At 44.1% G+C, this 17,328-nt stretch overlaps 1 protein-coding gene across 1 annotated transcript in view; it reads left to right on the top strand.

Moving 5' to 3' along the window:
• Positions 1-1,277: 1,277 nt before the first annotated feature.
• GNA13 (G protein subunit alpha 13) overlaps positions 1,278-17,328 on the top strand; it is a 38,674-nt gene continuing 22,623 nt past the window's right edge. The window contains exons 1-2 of the mRNA XM_032870783.1: positions 1,278-1,739; positions 4,645-4,871. Of these exons, the coding sequence (XP_032726674.1) occupies positions 1,457-1,739; positions 4,645-4,871 (510 nt within the window). The 5' untranslated portion in view covers positions 1,278-1,456. The remainder of the gene's footprint in view (positions 1,740-4,644; positions 4,872-17,328) is intronic.

Genomic DNA, 17,328 nt, shown 5'->3' with positions numbered 1-17,328 from the left:
CAGTCACGACAACACAAGATAATCCTACTACAGCCATTGTTCATTGCAGCCTAGTTACTGAGTCACGAGGCTTCTCAGCCATTAAGCCAACCTGACAGTAGACTGGCACTGACTTTTTTCATTTAAACCTGTCATGGGCCAACTCAGAGTGCCGACCTCTTACCTCAGCTCCCCAACACATAGGCAGCTTTGGAGTTACAGAGGCCCAAATCAAGGAGCACTGCCGTTGCCCTACACAGAAGAGAGAAACCAAAACGGCTGTTTCCACTTGCCATTAAATACCGAGAATAAAGAAGTTGGCTTCTGGGGTCCTTGCTACACAGTCTATCAATCCAGCTGTCACTTGTCCCTGGTCCCCTAGCAGCCCTTTCAGGTATCCTGGCCTGAATCTGCTCTTAGGGCAGAAAAAAGTCCCTTGGCTGGTCACATCCTCTGTAATCTGGCAGGAAACCGAAAATTTGCTTGCTCCGGTCCTCGGTCTGTTTGCTTATCTGCTTGCTTCCTTGTAGGGAAGAGTCTGCTTCACAGTGTCCGGTTTAGGGGGATTTTCACCATGACCTCACCCTCCGCAGCCACCATCCACTGACTTCAGTGCGACAACTCGAGTGGGAATCCACATTAATGAGACATTAACCGCCCCCCCCCCCGCGCACGTCTCAGATTAAGGACAACTCCAGTTTCCTCTCCTGAAAGGAGAGTCTTTTGCAGGGTCTGCAAAAAGGGGGCTGGGGGGGCTGATGATGTCTGGGTATCACTCTGGGCTTGGGAGAGCAGGGTTTCCGAGAAACCACCTTCAGAAAATGCACGAAAACCTTTCAGACTCGCGCCCGCGGTCTCAATACCGCTCGCGGCAAGGGGCTCGAAATTAAGCGCGCGAAGGGTGACAGGAGGGGGCGGGCACGTAACCCAGGTGTAAGAGCGTGGAGAGCGGTAGGAAAGCCCAAAGGGCAGTGTCTGGGACCTGTTCTCGGGCCTCCGAGAAGGAAGAAGATCCGGGAAGAGGCTTCTGCCCGCCAGTGAGGGCAGCTAATTAAAAGGAAACAGAAAGTCGAGCTCCGCCAGCGCGCGCCCGGACCGGCCGGAGACCACGTGACCATTCCCAGCTGCCCCCACCCCCGCGCGCGCCGGGCTCGAGCGTGACTCGCGGAGGCCGGGGAGGCTGGAAAGCGGCCGCGGTGTGCGTGCGTGCGCGCTCCTGAAAGGCGGCGGGCGCGCGCACGCCCGGGGGCCACCGCCCCTCCTGGGCCCGCCCTCCTTCCCTCCCTCCCCTGCTCGCCCGGCCCGCCCTGCCCGGCCCGCCCTGCGAGTCACCTCGCTGGTTCCCTCCCTCCGCGGGCGCGCTCGGGCCGCCGCAGCGCTCCCCGCCCTCGAGCCTCGTTGCAGGAGCCGCCCGCCGCCCGAGGAGGAGGTGGAGGGAGCCGGAGGGGCCCGCCGAGGCGGCGGCGGCGGCGGCAAGATGGCGGACTTCCTGCCGTCGCGGTCCGTGCTGTCCGTGTGCTTCCCCGGCTGCGTGCTGACGAGCGGCGAGGCCGAGCAGCAGCGCAAGTCCAAGGAGATCGACAAATGCCTGTCCCGGGAGAAGACCTACGTGAAGCGGCTCGTGAAGATCCTGCTGCTGGGCGCGGGCGAGAGCGGCAAGTCCACCTTCCTGAAGCAGATGCGGATCATCCATGGGCAGGACTTCGACCAGCGCGCGCGCGAGGAGTTCCGCCCCACCATCTACAGCAACGTGATTAAAGGTGCCGGGCGGGGGTCGCGCGGAGACCGTGGGCCCGGCACTGGCCGGGCCGGGGGGTTGGGGGGGGGCGGAGGCGGCCGGCGCGGGGCCGGGCACCGCCCTCGTTCGCTCCTGTCCCTGGCGGAGGACCGGGCCCGCCGGGCGGGCGGGCGGGAAGGGGGCGCGCCCCGGGCGTCGGTCCTGCTTGCGCGGGGAGCCCTCGCGCCCTCGGGGGGAGGATGCCCGGGGGCGCCCCGCTTTCCACCTTGCAGTTCGAGAGGGGGTCATGGGTGGTCCCCCACCCCACCCCCCGCCGCTGGCCTCGTCCCCTCCGAGAGGGAAGTGAGGCGAGTCGGGCTTCTCGGGGTGCTGGGTGATCGCGCCTGCCTTCCTCCAGACGAGGCCAAAAGACCCAAGAGTCAACCCCGGACCCTCACCCCCATCCGCCGGCCCGGCACTGCCTGCCCAGCCTCGCCGCCCCGGGTGGGTGACCCGAGTCACATGGGGTCGGGGCTGCTCCCAACTCCTTGCTTCTTTGGCCGCCTCCTAAGCGAGGGAGTCCTGGAACCGTCTCAATAAGGAAACTTTTGCCTGAGACTTGTCAAGGGCGAAAGGTGACAGTTCCTGGGCCCTTTTGGTCAAAGATAACGCAACTTCAGGGAGTCCTGTGTACTGGGCTGGCATCAGGAAAGAGTAGACCCATACAGTTAGTCTGAAAAAATTAGCATCAGTGGTTTTTCGCCCCCTTGTCACGGTCGGGCAGGATGTTTTGCCTGCAATCACTCTGCAACACGATTCTCTCTCCTTTTTGCTTAATAACTTGGGGGGGGGGGTGTAACCACCACTTGCTCTCCTATTTAAATGAAGTCGTGCTTTGGTATAAAAAATCTTTGGCCTAAAAAGTGATGCGGAGCCTGTACAGGTTGAGTTAGTAAGTCGCTGTCGGCTTGGATCATAGGCTCTGCTTCTATTTGACAAGTGTTTTTTTTGTTGTTGTTGTTGTTGTTGTTGTTTTAAATTAAGCTGTTTGTAAGTGAAAAATACACAGATAATTTTTGGGCTTTCAGAGAATTGGAGAAGATGGTTCTTATTTCAGTGACAGTTACGTTCACTGAAACTAACATTTTCTAATTTGTAAGAGGCATTTTGGCAAATTTGAGATACAGAGCCTGGTACTTCAGGTGCCTCAGGAAGCCACCATCTGGGTAGCAGTTCTCCAGGGGTTTGCTACAGATTTCAGTAGATTTGCCAGCAGCGTTTCTTTAAGTGGGATTTTTTTTGTTCAGGAAGTTCTTAAGCAACACCTTCTCATCACCTGTTTTTTTCCCTCCCAGAATTGAGTTGAGGAAAAATATCCACCACCCCCGACCCCCCAGGAGGGGGTGGGGGTCAAGGGGTGGGAGTCGTGGGGTAATTAGAAGAGCACTAGGCCAGGAGCTCACAGATGACAGCCAGCCAGCTCTGAGCCCTGGCATTGCTGCAGTTAGGCTGTATAAAACAGTTGTATTTTTCCCATCCTACTGTTGAGCACAAAACTAATTAAGGTCTCTTTCAAGGCTTAGAGATCCGCCTTGCCAGTCCTTAATTGAAAGTACCTTTGTATCCTGATGCCGCTGAACTTAAGGAGTTATGTCAATGAATAGGGTTAGCGTGTTAACTGATTATGGGCCATGTAAACACCTGGTCCTTATTGTGCACTGGGTCGTAAGTGTGACCTACTTTGAGCACTGGTTATGAGATGAAATAAGTCACTAGACATCTACTTTTTTGAGTTGGCGTGATCGGAAGATTGACAGCAAAACGTTATCCAGACAATTGACTGAGTAGTCATGTGACTGTTAATTAAGATGGACCAAAGGTAACAGTTCAGTGATTAGAAATCCTGGGTTTGGATTAAGCTCTGTGAGTTGAATTCTCTGTTTCTATGTACTTTTTGCAGTTGCTCTTCCTCCCTGTTGGGGAAATCTAAGGCTTTCCTGTGACTTACACTGACTAGACGCTTGGTTTGGGAGTTTTTGAGTTTCAGATGGATTCTTAGAAGACTTGGTGTTGGGGCGCCTGGGTGACTTAATCTCTCACTCGATTTTCGGCTCAGTTCATGATCTCGGTTGTGAGATCTAGCCCTGCATCAGGCTCCACATTCAGCTTAGAGTCTGCTTGGGATTCTCTCCCACCCTCCCCCTTTGCTCCTCCGCTCCTTTGTGCGATCTCTTTCATAAATAAAATCTTTAAAAAAAAAAAAGAGACCACTCGATATTGGGTTACAGCCGGGTGCTGCTCAGGGAGCAGACGAACTCAGAGTGATAATGTTTGACTCTTAGCATTTCTTAAATGTCTTTGAGGGGCTCAGAAAATCTTAGCTGCAGCTGTTTTTTTCAGAGCTTGGAAGTTGGCCTGTGCAGCGTGATTTCTTTATTCTTTACTGGTTTTGGTTCTCTTGTGACTACCTTTTTTCTTTTTTTTTTAAAGATTTTATTTATTTGACAGAGAGAGAGCACAAGCAGGCAGAGCAGCAGGCTCCCAGCCGAGCAAGGAGCCCGATTTGGGACTCTATCCAAGGACCCTGGGATCAAGACTCGAGCCAAAGGCAGCGGCTTACCCAACTGAGCCACCCAGGCATCCCGTGACTACCTTCTATTAAAAGTTTATAAAAAGTTATCTTATAAATTAGAACATGTTAAAATCGTTCAAAAAGAGCAATTGTGTTTATAGTATTTGCTTTTCAAGGCTCTAATCTTATGATTGTGAACAAGTGTTAGTTTTTTTTAAGCTCTGAGAAGTTAAGGGTGTTTGTTTCAGTGTTGGTCTCCAGTTTGGGAGGAGGTGAGCCTGCAGTAGTTAGAGGCTTTAGAAGATAATAATGGAATAGAATCCGTGAGAATATCTAATGACTCCTAGCACACCTTTCTCTTTCTTTTTAAACAAAGGTATGAGGGTGCTGGTAGATGCTCGAGAGAAGCTTCATATTCCATGGGGAGATAACTCAAACCAAGTCAACGGAGACAAGATGATGGCGTTTGACACCCGCTCTCCCATGGCATCCCAGGGAATGGTGGAAACTCAAGTTTTTTTGCAATACCTCCCTGTTATAAGAGCATTATGGGCAGATAGTGGTATACAGAATGCCTATGACCGGCGTCGAGAGTTTCAACTGGTAAGAGATTTGTTCTTTTACATTGTTGTCGTTTTATTTTAATAACATTTACCGGTGACTGATTCTAACATACCTTTTTTCACTGACTTCCACATTAAAATGTATCTATCCAGAATTTTAGCCTCAGAAATTTGGATTGCTATATAGATGAGCTGCTTTCTGAAGCAAGATAAAAATAAAGTAAACCCCTGAGATTTGGTGAAACAGTTATGTGTAATTGGTCATTATTCTTTTTTGTGAGTGAGATGATTTTCTTAGGTACTTTCTCCTAATTTTACTCTACTTTTGAAAACAATTTCCTCCTAATTGTAGCAACAATATTCATCCTTCTGAAAAATTGATCTTTTGTTTTCAGACTGCGAGCTCAGTAACTGCACCTCGTTGTTCAGATGTGTCATCTGTGTGGCCTTTTGATGTACTCCTTTTATGATTCAGATTAATTTATAAAGAGATTAAAGTCCTTGATAACATTTAAGTCACTGTTGCATTCTATGTGTGTGTTTTTCTAAGGTTTCTAAGCACATTTTACAAAACGTTTCTTCTTTAGAAGCAAAATAATCTTAGACTGCTGTAATGTTTATAGCCGTTATACAGCGCTGTGGAGAGGGTGGGAAAAGAAAAGGATCTGATCTAGGTTAAAGATACAAAATAATGATTGAAATCAATTTTTTTTTAATCAAGTGTTTTGCAGTTTAATTGTGAATGCTTTGATTGTACTCTGGGTTTTATTTGCCGAAGACCGGAAAGATCCCCGGGAATGATAACAGTCTAGACTGTTTGCACTTTGGAGGTGGTTCAGATTTGAAGTGTTTTACTGTAATATGATCCCAAAGGAGTGACATTTGAAAGTAAAACTGCTTAGAAAGTTGTTTGATGATGTCATTGGCATTGAAGTGATCCACACTTACGGGTGTGGCTACAGAACGACACACAGCCGGCAGTCTTTGCTGTTAGAGTTTGTACTCAGAAGCTGTCTTGGCTATTAAAAGTTCTAGAACTGGGTTCACGACGGCTTTTTATAAAGCTGAGTTTTGGATCTTTACTTTCTCTGCATTATGGCTCTCACGGGCGCCGTACAACGGTAGCTGCTGGTTACCTACTGTCTTGTATAGTTTTCCTCTTGGGTGTGTGTATCTCGTCAGGTACTTTGTCCATTAACGAAAGGCAGAGACTGTCTCATGTTATTAAAATCGAGTCGTTGGCAGCATTATATGCTGACAGTTATGAATTTAACTTGACAAGTGACCTCTGTCCAGTTCTCAGACTCATGGTTGATTTTTGTCCTCTGGTCGGTATTTCTTATTTTATAGCCAATAGTTCCTCCGCACACTGTTTCTCGTCTCTTGTCACCCTCCATCTTGCTTTTAGGTGCTGCTTACTCTCCTTTCTTCTTAATTCATTTTCTTGAACAAACCATACTCTCCACTCTAAGGTTTCTGAAGACGTTATTCATCCTTCTAGGTCAGGGGAGAAACATCCAGCTGCAAAAGCGTACGGTTGGTATTGACTGGATGAAGGAATAAACAGCTGGACTCTAAAGGTTTCTGAGGGAAAGTTCTATAAGTCCATTTCATTGAAGTTGGGCCTCAATGACACTTGATTTTGGACGTTACATTCTTTTTTCTTTCTTTCTTTCTTTTTTTTTTTTTTTTTAAGATCGTATTTATTTATTTGTCAGAGAGAGAGAGAGCGCACAAGCAGGCAGAGTGGCAGGCAGAGGCAGAGAGAGAAGCAGGCTCACAGCTGAGCAAGGAGCCCGATGCGGGACTCGATCCCAGAACCCTGGGATCATGACCTGAGCTGAAGGCAGTGGCTTAACCGACTGAGCCACCCAGGCATCCTTGGACGTTTACATTCTAACAGTTTTGTATCAAGACTGTGCTGTCATTGTAGTGGAGAAAAAGCATTCCTGAGTATTTGCCATTAAGAACAAATAACCAAAACCAGTCAGAGTGAGGGCCTACATGTTCTTCACTGGGCCCAGCTGATGCTTTAGGAACGAAGAAGGTCTTGAGCACAAGGAGTTACAAGCTCCAGAAATACTTTGCCCCATAAAAAGTAGGGACAGAAGAAGAGAGGAACAGGGAAGGATGTAATTTTAAACTCCTGGAGGACAGGAATTTTTTTCCTGTGTGTATCCTTGGCATTGTTAATGGTGCCTGTCAACGTATAGGAGGAGTTCAAGTATTACGTTGAATTAATGACTCTTGTGCTTTTGGCTGCTGTGTGGTGCTTGGCACAGTGGTAGACATCAAGAGGGCACCTGACTCATTTAAAATATTCCTGCCGGTCCTCTTTAATTCCTTTTCTTCTCCACATGCAGCAAATTCACAAGTCCTATTTTTTCCACTGATGAAAAATCTCTTGCATCTGCTCCCTCCTTTCCCTCTTTCCATTAATGTCTTAGTACCTCTTGCTTGGACTCCCAGGTAATCTTGTTCAAACACTACACGGGTTTGTTCAGAAAGCTGTGTTCTTTCCCCCTTACCTCCAGAACAGAGTTCAACTCTTTATTTGAGTCAAGCCTCGTGAGCTTGCCTATGATTCCAACAGTGTATTCATTAGACTACTTCACACACCTGATAACCTCTCAGTTCCACATACCCTGATTTTCTGCTGCTGTGGCTGTCTTTACAAGGTCTTTCTGTCAGGGTTTTTCACGACTATATATATTCAGTAGGTCCTACCCTTGACTTAGAAGAATGGTAATCACATTTCAGTGTGACTAAATGTGGTCCGCGGACCCCTTGCATCAGATTCACTGGAATGCCTGTTTGATACAAAACAAAACAAAAGCAGAGTTCTAGACTCATCCCAAGAGGCTCTGATTCAGGAATCTGGGATGGGACCCGGTGATGTGTATGTATAACAGATAGTCATCAGTGATTTGGATGAATTCGCTCCTTGGGCCGCCTTGGGGAACAGTGCCTTAGGGTCAGAGCTTTCTCCAGCCCTCCGGCTGGAATGTAGCTCTGTGCCCTGTGTTCTCCTTGCTGTGCTTGCTTCCAGCCCTCGTTTGGTTGCCTGTACTCCACTTGTTTGCACTTGTGTTTGGGTCTCCCACCAAAGTAGAAGCTCCATTGGTATGCCTTGTTTGTCTTTTGCTCTCTCACTAGCATAAAAGCCTGACACTTATTTTATTTCCTCCTTTTTTAGACATTCCTAATTATAAGGTTCTTCTAGAAAAAAAAGAAACATCCCACATTAAGTGTCTTCTGGGAAATAGGAATCATTTCTGTACGCTAGTCTGTTAATTTTTTAGGAGCTGGGAAGTCCTTATATTACAGTCATAATTTTTCTTTTTATGTTTAACAATGTATATTCTTGAGTCTTGGATAGAAAAAGTAAAACCAGGTGGTTGGGTTATGGACATTGGGGAGGGTACGTGCTATGGTGAGTGCTGTGAAGTGTGTAACCTGGCGATTCACAGAGCTGTACCCCTGGGGCTGATAATACATTACATGTTAATAAAAAATTAAAAATTAAAAAAAAAGTAAAAGTAAAACCATCAGGCGAAGAGAGTTAGTAGATAGATAAAATTCATCTTTTTTTGTTTCAACTAACAATTGATTATTACATTTATTAATGCAAATTGAAATACAAAAAAAAAAAAACCCAAACAGGAATAGTTTTTAAGCCTTTTTATGGTTTCTTTGCTTAAGATGAGCAACTGCCTTGTAATCAGTCTTCAGGGCAAAAGGGATAGGATAGTGGGATCACAGCTTAGGTTTTTAGCCAGCCATTCATTTGTTAGTAATAATTTTGGGTACAAACATGAATGTTTTCTTTTCCAAGTTCCCAAAGGAAAACATTTCCTTTTCTGGTTAGTTTCATTATGGGTAAGCTAAATAGTTTACTGTAGAAAAAGAAGAATCCAAGATTTACATTGCTCTTCTAGCTTTTAAGATACCTTTCTAATTCTTATAAACGAGCTCCCGGGATATACATACTCAGAAGCGGTCTCTTAGCACTGGATTAACTATTTGTGATGCTGAGCTTTGGCTGTGTGTTCACTATGGCCTACCACTACACACGTGAGATACCCCCTCTGGAACAGCGTGTGACTGTGGTCAGGGAATTCGGTAACTTACATGACTGGAGATGGGAGTCAGGGCTTGGCTGGAAAGTGTGTAACTGCAGATAACAGAGCAAAACTAACAAAATGGCCAGGAATGCTTGTCAGTTAATTTTTTTAGATATTTTATATTCAGTTACTTCTTTGGGAATGTAAGCAACATTAACAGGACTGGTTAAATAGGGCAGGAAAGTGTGTGACTGGGAGGGACACTCCAGAGCTTCCTAGTTTCTATAAACACTTTAACTTGTCAGCACTAATACAGCTTCCTGTAATGACCAGTCTTTCTTTGCAGTTCTTGAAACCAAAGTTATTTTCTTTGTTATCGTGGTACCTTCAGTTGGACTTAATTTTTCTTATTCAAGCAGTACAGTTTGTGCTGGACTTTACACTTCTTCAGGCTGATGAGGTAGTTTATCCACTAAGACAGAGCTGCTCTCAGTCTGGGCAACAGACTATTTAGCCCCATTCATTGACCTATAAAGAGCTGAGCGCTAAGTAAAATAGGAACTTCAGTTGGGACTAACATATTTATTTCTGTATTTATTCTGCAAAATGGATTTGAAATGCTATAGAATTAGAGGCACTGGTTTATTCTTTAACTCTAATTTGGATTGGCTTTAAAAAAATGAATCAGTTACTACTTTCAGTGGCAGAATATGTTTCTGCTGGGGAAGGGATTGGTCTGTTTTCTCCATGAATAAAATCAAAACAGGATTTTGACTTCAAGTTGCAAAAAACCAATTATCTCTGGATTCAAGGATTATGGTAAAACACTTGAGCATATCTAACAAAAAGATTATATATAACTGCAGAGATTTTAAAATTTTAGGTCTCCATAGATAGAATTGCTTCTTGGTGAATTTTCGATCAGAAGAAAGTGGTTCCTTTTTATCCAAATCTTAGCAACCCAGAGCTATATAGTATTGTATGTTAAAAACAGAGAGGCTGCTTTGGCATGTGCTTATGGTTTTAATACAACTTCGTGAGATTGTCTGGATGTGTGTGCATTTATATGCGTGTGTATCTCTTGACATAGTATGTTGGTGTGTTTGTGTTTATATCTTTTTTATTTATTTATCTTTTTGGTGAAAACGTAACTAGCTATGGGATGTCTGGGTTCTAGCCAGGTGTTGTAGATTACTGTGCTGCTTTATTACGTTTTACTGCTGAATAAAGCTAGTGGTATTAGTAATTTATGCTGCTCGGAAAATGTTCACTAAACAGCAAAGAGATGAAGCCAGGAGATGGTTTTGTTATGAAAACTAGACTTTGGTTTCAGAATTCCTTAGAATGGACCTAGTCCGGGAGAAAGGCTTGTGGCCTTTAGTTTAAGAAAACCATAGTTGCCGAAGGCCTCCCTGGATTGAATAGTCGCTGTTCCTTGTTCACAGATAGGAAGCCGACTGACCAAGCTGGGACACCTTGTCCTATTAGCCCAAAACAGGTGCCAGTTTCTTTCTCTAGAAAATCAGTTCAAGGGCTGATAATTATATCACTTCTTATTACTTTACATTTTATGAAAATCGCTTTGAACTTTTCAGAGCCCTATCACGTATACTACCATATAATCCTTTAAAAACACTGTGAGAGGAATGAAGTACTTGCTATTGTCTCCGTTTCACAGAGGAAAAAGTTCAGACGCAGAGAGGTTTCTTGATGCTTTGGGTCACAGCTAATGAAAGGATAGACTGGACCCTGGAATCCTGGTCTGCCAACTCCACTGGTCCGCAGCGCTGGCCCGTGGACCATTGTGGAGCACTCAAGCATTACATCCGTGGAGCACTTTTTCCTTCCATGCCCAGCCTCTTCTGGCCAACACCCATGCACACAAATAATTAACACTCCCCTAGAAAGTTCTAGCACGTCACTTTAAATGCGTGTGAGGTTTTATTAAGAATACATGGCATTGCACTGGTGGGTGCACAGTTCTTCTGTTCTGAACTTTCATGATATCCTTGTGCTGTTCCTTTTTTAAATTCAGATTACAGTTATGATATAAATCTTAAATGACTTTTGGTAGATTTACTCATTTAGTGGCACAGTTCATCCCAACCACCATTCGTCACGATAAAGGTGGTTTGAATCTTCACCTCCTTGAAAACCCACTATACTAGTATCCTCACCTGATGTTCCATCAGTGAACATGGTTTGTAACGTGGGCCTTGAAATGGGAATGTTTAATGACGGCTGCCTGTTATCTGACGGGCAGCTGTGTATTTTTTAGGCAAGTGTCATTTGGGAATTGGCCTGCCTGGCATATAGTTGCCCAACTTTGTGCTTGGTGTACAGAAGGGGTTATCAGTCCTTTGTGTTCTGTTATTTTATGAGCTCTTTGCAGTGTCTCTCACGGAGCGGCCACAGTTTTTATGCTGCTTGCGAGCCTTCCAGATTGCAGTTTGTTGTAAGTTTTTGTTCCAGTTAGAAACTGCCTATTTTTTTAAGTGCATATTTCTGAAAGTTGACAATTATTTTTATTTCCTTGTTTGAAAGTACTTTGTCTTTTTTTCCAGCTGTATGATACAGTCTACTTTGGTCATTATTGTGAACATATTTTTTTTTACAAGATGCTCCTTTTTTTCCAGAAGAATTTGTTTCATCTGCATTAGCAGAGCATCATTAGAATGGGCTGATAGGGATCCAGGGAATAGTAATTTTGTTTCGAGAATCGGACTTCAGTGGCCTTGGTTAAAGTTACCAATCTGTTGCAGTGATGGTCACTGTTTGTCTTACTCTTTCCAATTTAATCTCTTTCTTCTCTTGGCAAAATAAATAAAGATTTTTAAATCAGTGCAGTGGGCGAACTGTTTCATCCCCAAGGATTACACAAGAGATGCAGAAAACTAGTAGTGGAATCACTCTCCATTGGTTTATTTTGGCTTTAGTTCTAAGTCATTAAAACGTGTGTGCTTGGTTTTGTTCCATGAAACTTTGTATTTTCCAAGCAGATTAGAAAATAACCATATCCAAATTCATTGATTTATTTTACATGTTGTAAGACATTTTTACAAATGGTTTTAATGTGATGGTGTTCCACTTTGATGTGGTTATCTGCCGTGCAGAGGGCTAACGTGGAGCTGAATGACCAACTAGAACTTGTGTCCTGGCTCTGCCCTTCAGTGTGTGAGCCTGAGGCAGTCCCTCAGCCTTTCTGTTTCTGAAATTGTAAAAGGGGGACTATCCGAAGACCTATTATTATTATTAGTTGGTGTAAAAATTGCACGAGATGATCCCTGTAAAATAAGCCTGTGGCCCAGTGCCTGACCCATATTAACCATATTATTAACATGAGCCGTTACTATTTCTAATAAGCCATACGCGCATAAACCACAAGTAGCTTTTTAACAAAATAAAGCCCTATAAGCATTGATTTGCTTCCCTCTCTGAACTTGATTACTGATATAAAAATCCTGAATTCCAAAACACGCAGAATACGACTCCTATTCTCATGACGCCGTCTGTTGTCCTGCCGAAGGTGGAGCATCCGAGAGAGACCCGAGCTCCTCTGTGTTGCTGTGTTGGTTCGTGTTGCTTCTCACACCACTTCGCTTGATTTTTAATCTGATGTGTGGGCTGAATTAACCAAATCCTCATCTTCCTGCTGGCGGCTCGGTAGGATAGCTATCAGCGGAGGCGCTATCAGCGGAGGCACCGGCGCTCTGCGCTGCCACTGCACGCACCTCTCTGCTCCATCTCCGCGGTGACCCTCCACCCCCACACTCGTGCTCTCTCCCTCTCTGGTCCTGTGCCTGCAGCTGGTCGAGGCTTTGCAGGCTTTGCAGGTCCGCAGGTCAAAGAGGCTATTTGGGATGCTTTTCCAAGGTAAAAATAAAATTCCTTACACAATATAGAATGATTTTTTTAAATTTCATATTACTTTTTTTGAGATTTTATAACTTCTGATCATTTTGTGTAACAGCCAAGTAAAAGCACTAGTAAAACAGTGTCTTTGGGTTTCTTGAGCCAGAGCTGCCACATTTATCCTGTTAGTAGGACATTTCTCTTCTCACCCTTCTAGAATGGTTAAAAGAGTGGAACTAAGGAATAATTGGTGTGAGAGACTTTGACTTTCCTTTTCAATATCCTGGTTACTCTTATTCTCTGGATAATCTTTTTAAGAATTATTTTTCTGTTAACCAAGACCAGCTGCCTAGTAGGAGTGTCTGTCATCTTATGTCGTTGTGTGACTTTTCATTTAGGCCTCATGATGTGCACTAATTGATACCAAGTAAAAGAAAAATGGAAGCTACTAGGTTTTCCTAGTTGCTGGAGTCACAACTTACTGCCTGGCCAACTCCCTGTTATGGGAGGCCTAACAAACAAGGAGATCATGCTTTAGATAGATTGCTGTTCCCGTGTGAGATGGTCCCTAAATTCCTATTTATTGATTTTAAAAGCCTAAGTAAGTGAGTGCTGTATTTTCACAAAGCTGCGAATACTATTTATCCTAGTGTAAATATTTAAAAGAGAGTAATGTGATTTAGCCTATTGAGTTAAAATATTGCAATAGTAATGATTGGCTCTTTTTAACTGTTACTTGCTATGTTTGCAGTAAAACTATTGTTTGTTCGCTACAGCTTCAAAAATTATAGGGACTTTATACCATATAGATGTCACACATTTTAGTTCTAGAAAACGGCAAGGAGAATTATATGTACTTGCTTAATTTTTTCCTTGACTTTTAAAAATTATCTTATGATTAAATGTTGCAACCAGTTTTAAGGTTGGTGTTACAACTTAGTAAGAAACCAAGATTTTTTACCTGTTAAATAGCATTTTGCACATCAGGTCATAATGTAAGATAACTTCATTTTGAAAAAGAAGGCTCCTTTGTTTTGTTTTTTAAACTTTCGTTGTGTAGAAATGCATTCTTTTGAAGGGAATGTGTATGTTCATCTTTTTTTTTTTTTAAAACGTTTTATTTATTTAAGTGATCTTTACAGCCAGTGTGGGGCTTGAACACACGTCCCTGAGGTCAAGAGTCATGTGCTCTTCTGATGAGCCATCCAGGCGTCCCTCATCTTGTGTTTTTATTTTTATTTTTTTTTTTTAAATTTTATTTATTCATGACAGACAGCGATCACAAGCAGGCAGAGAGGCAGGCAGAGAGAGAGGAGGTAAAGCAGGCTCCCCACTGAGCAGAGAGCCCAATACGGGGCTCGATCCCAGGACCCTGGGATCATGACCTGAGCCGAAGGCAGAGGCTTTAACCCACTGAGCCACCCAGGTGCCCCTCATCTTATGCTTTTATATGTAATTCTGTTCTGTATGAAATGCAGGTATGAAGGTCTAGAGCATTACTTTGAGTATCCATGTTCCTTATAATCTTTCTCAAATAGGAAAAGTAAAGAGCAAACAGGAAAGACAGTGTGGGTAAGAAGGCCTCGAGTAGCAGATTTCAGGAGATCTGTTCTTTCACAAGTCTGGTAACAGTTAACTGGGAGCTCCCAGCAGCCCTCCAGTCACATGGTAGTGAACATCTGTTAATGAGCCAGGCCCTTTCCACAGGCTGGACGTTTGCTAGTGAATCCAATGAGAGCATTCTCTGTTCTCACTGATCTTGCTCGTTGGAGGAACCTACATTCGTGGTAAATGTTCTGAAGGACAAGAAAAGGAAGCCCTGAAGGAAAAAGAGGATGGTCTGAGGAGGCGACCTATAAGTTAGGACCCCGTGGGTAGAAAGGGTCAGCCAGGTGAGGAGAAGGAAGGTTCGGCAGAAGGAGCACCATGCGTGCAGGACGTGGGTCGGGGAAGGCTTGCTGGAGTGTGGAAATTGGGGGCAGATGAGAAGAGCCACGCTTAGTCAGCAGACTGTTGTTGAGAGGCCCTGGATGCTAAGCGGTTCCAGCGTTAGGAGACTGTTGCGGAAGGAACAGCTGGTCATCAGGTGGAAGCTTTGAAGATGGAGGGAGATGGTGGCTTCAGGATGTGCTTTGTAGGGCGAATCACGGGGATCTGACAGATTGGAGATGAGGTGTGAGGGGGAGGCAGACGGTAAGAGTGACTCGGCTTCTGATTTAAATGAACGGGTAGATGGCGGTGCTTTTTGATGAAATGAAAAGATTTTGTGAGAGAGAGTTGAGGGGGAAGATGAAGACTTCAGTGTGGGCATATTAGGTTGAGATCTCTGTGAGACATAGAGGCGGAATCAGGTAGGCAGTTGGACACAGGAGTCTGGAATCCAGAATGGAGCTTTCAGCTGTAGCTAGAAATTCAGGAGTTACTTGTATTCCAGTGATCTTTAAGGTCTACGGAATGTGTGCATGCACTCAGAGAGGGTGTGAAAGAGAATAGGGCTCAGGGTGGAGTCTTTAGGGACCTTCAGGCCGCTTGAGAACATTCAGAGAAGGGGATGCTGGCAGACATGTCCAGAAAGGTAGGAGAATTTCAGGAACGTGTAGAGCCCTGGGGGCCAGAGAAGTGTTTTGGAGAAGAAATGAGTGGACAGCGGTGCCGCATGCCACTGAGGCGCAGTAAGGCGAAGACTGATGTGTTCCTTGATTTTGGCATCTGGAAGGTTGTTGCTGACTGGGGCAGTGACCTGGTGAGGGACAAGCCAGGCTGGAAGGGCTGGAAGAGGGAAGAGAGTTGAGGAAGTGGAGAAGATCTACTTGAGATTAAGTTGACTGTTCTCATTTCCCTTTTGCAGGACTTTGAACCACCTGGCTTCGTAGGTTGGGTTTTTTTTCAAGCCTTTTCAGAGTTCAAAAGGACATTGTGTTTATACTGACCAGTTTCTTTGCCTCTCACTGTCTCGGAAGTAGAGTTCATAGCAGGCGATAATGCTGTTAACATTAGGCCAGGCAAACACAGAAGAGTTTTTCACTTTGTACGTGATTGTTTTACTTATGACCATTTCCTGTTTAGTGAGGGCAATAACTTGATCAGTAAAACACATTCATTCCTTTGTTCCTTCAGCAGACATGCACTGAACACCTGCCCACACCGAGTTCTGGACCGAGTAGGCCCTGGAGCTTACGAACTGCTTGTCCGGCTGCCTGGGTGCAGGCTCTCAGTCTGGTGGGAGCCGGATAAGCCAGCCCCAGTGCTTGCCAGTGAGACGACGAATGCTCTAGTATACTGCTTTTGCTGCCTTTCCGCCAGGAATGTGCACAATCACTGTTTACTAGCCTAGAAAAGACCTTAGAGAGTATGGGTCCCGTTCACTTCATCTTGTACAGAAAACATAGGTCCGTAGAGGTTAAGGTTCACAGCAGGTTTTGATGAGAGCCGCTACTCAAAGTCGGAGCTGTATGACTCCATAGCCCATGTCTGATACTCACTACCATGCTTTCCTCCATCCCTTAGTAATATAATTAACTCAACAGTGATTTGGAAACGGGAACTGATAGGCCAGCATACGTTTTGAACTATTTCCCACGTTGGTCGGTGTTTAGAAACATTCAAAGGTTGCACTGCCTTGCTGTCTGACGCGATTGATTGGCAGATGGGGAAAGGAAAGGTAGTTAATGCCCTTGTAGGCTGTGTGGAGCTTCTCTTGACAAGAGAACTTGTGCTGATGGACTGAACACTAAAATGGAATAAAGTGATCTGGATTTTCCTCCCATCTGCTGTGTGATTTTAGGCATAGAATTTATTTATTAATGTTGATTGTTAATGTTAATTAATGTTGCAATTATTGCATAATGTTTGAGCTGTGGGGATTTCAAGATGCATTGTAGCACATCATCATAGAGCAGAAATTTCCATCTGGTGTGCATTCAGAAGGACTCTTATAGGGCCCTCTATTTAGACAGCAGGGGAATTGAAACTTTTTTTGGGAAGTATGTCCTGTGTTGGAAGACTGTATTCTTTTTTCCTTTTTTTTAATAGTTGAGGTCATTTCTTTTTGAGAGTAAAAAAAAAAAAAAGTTCTGAAGATTTTTGTTCTGGCAGAGCTTAATGTTTCTTTATATATTAGCAGGATTGTGTATGATTGACCCTTTGCAAAAAATAGTATTTTAACTTTGGAGAATTTTTTCAGAGCTCAAAAAACTTTAAGCTTTTTAGTGTAATCATTAAGTGGAAACTGAAAAATAAGAAAATCATTTTTTTCTTGTTTTTTGAGGAAATTACTTAAAGGCTCCAGAATCCAAATTAGCTTTTTAAAGTTTAAATTTTAAAAATATATATCCATTTTAGAAAATCATCCAGTTAGCCCTAATCACCATTTTAAGATATCTTTGTTGACATTTTGGTATATTTCCTTCTGATACTTGAAAATAGTATTGGAGGTGGAGATAAACTTTTCTGTACTTTCTGTACAATTTTATATCCTATTCATTTAATGTTGCAACGTTAGCATTTCTTGGAGGAGGTAATTTTTCTCAGAGAACTGGTAAGGGATTCTTCTAGAAATGGGTGAATTTTTGACTTAAATGT

The sequence above is a fragment of the Lontra canadensis genome, unplaced genomic scaffold (genome assembly GCF_010015895.1).
Source record: "Lontra canadensis isolate GAN:19392208 unplaced genomic scaffold, GSC_riverotter_1.0 scaffold41, whole genome shotgun sequence".
Taxonomy (NCBI): Eukaryota; Metazoa; Chordata; class Mammalia; order Carnivora; family Mustelidae; genus Lontra; species Lontra canadensis.
This window is presented reverse-complemented; position numbering and strand designations above follow the sequence as displayed.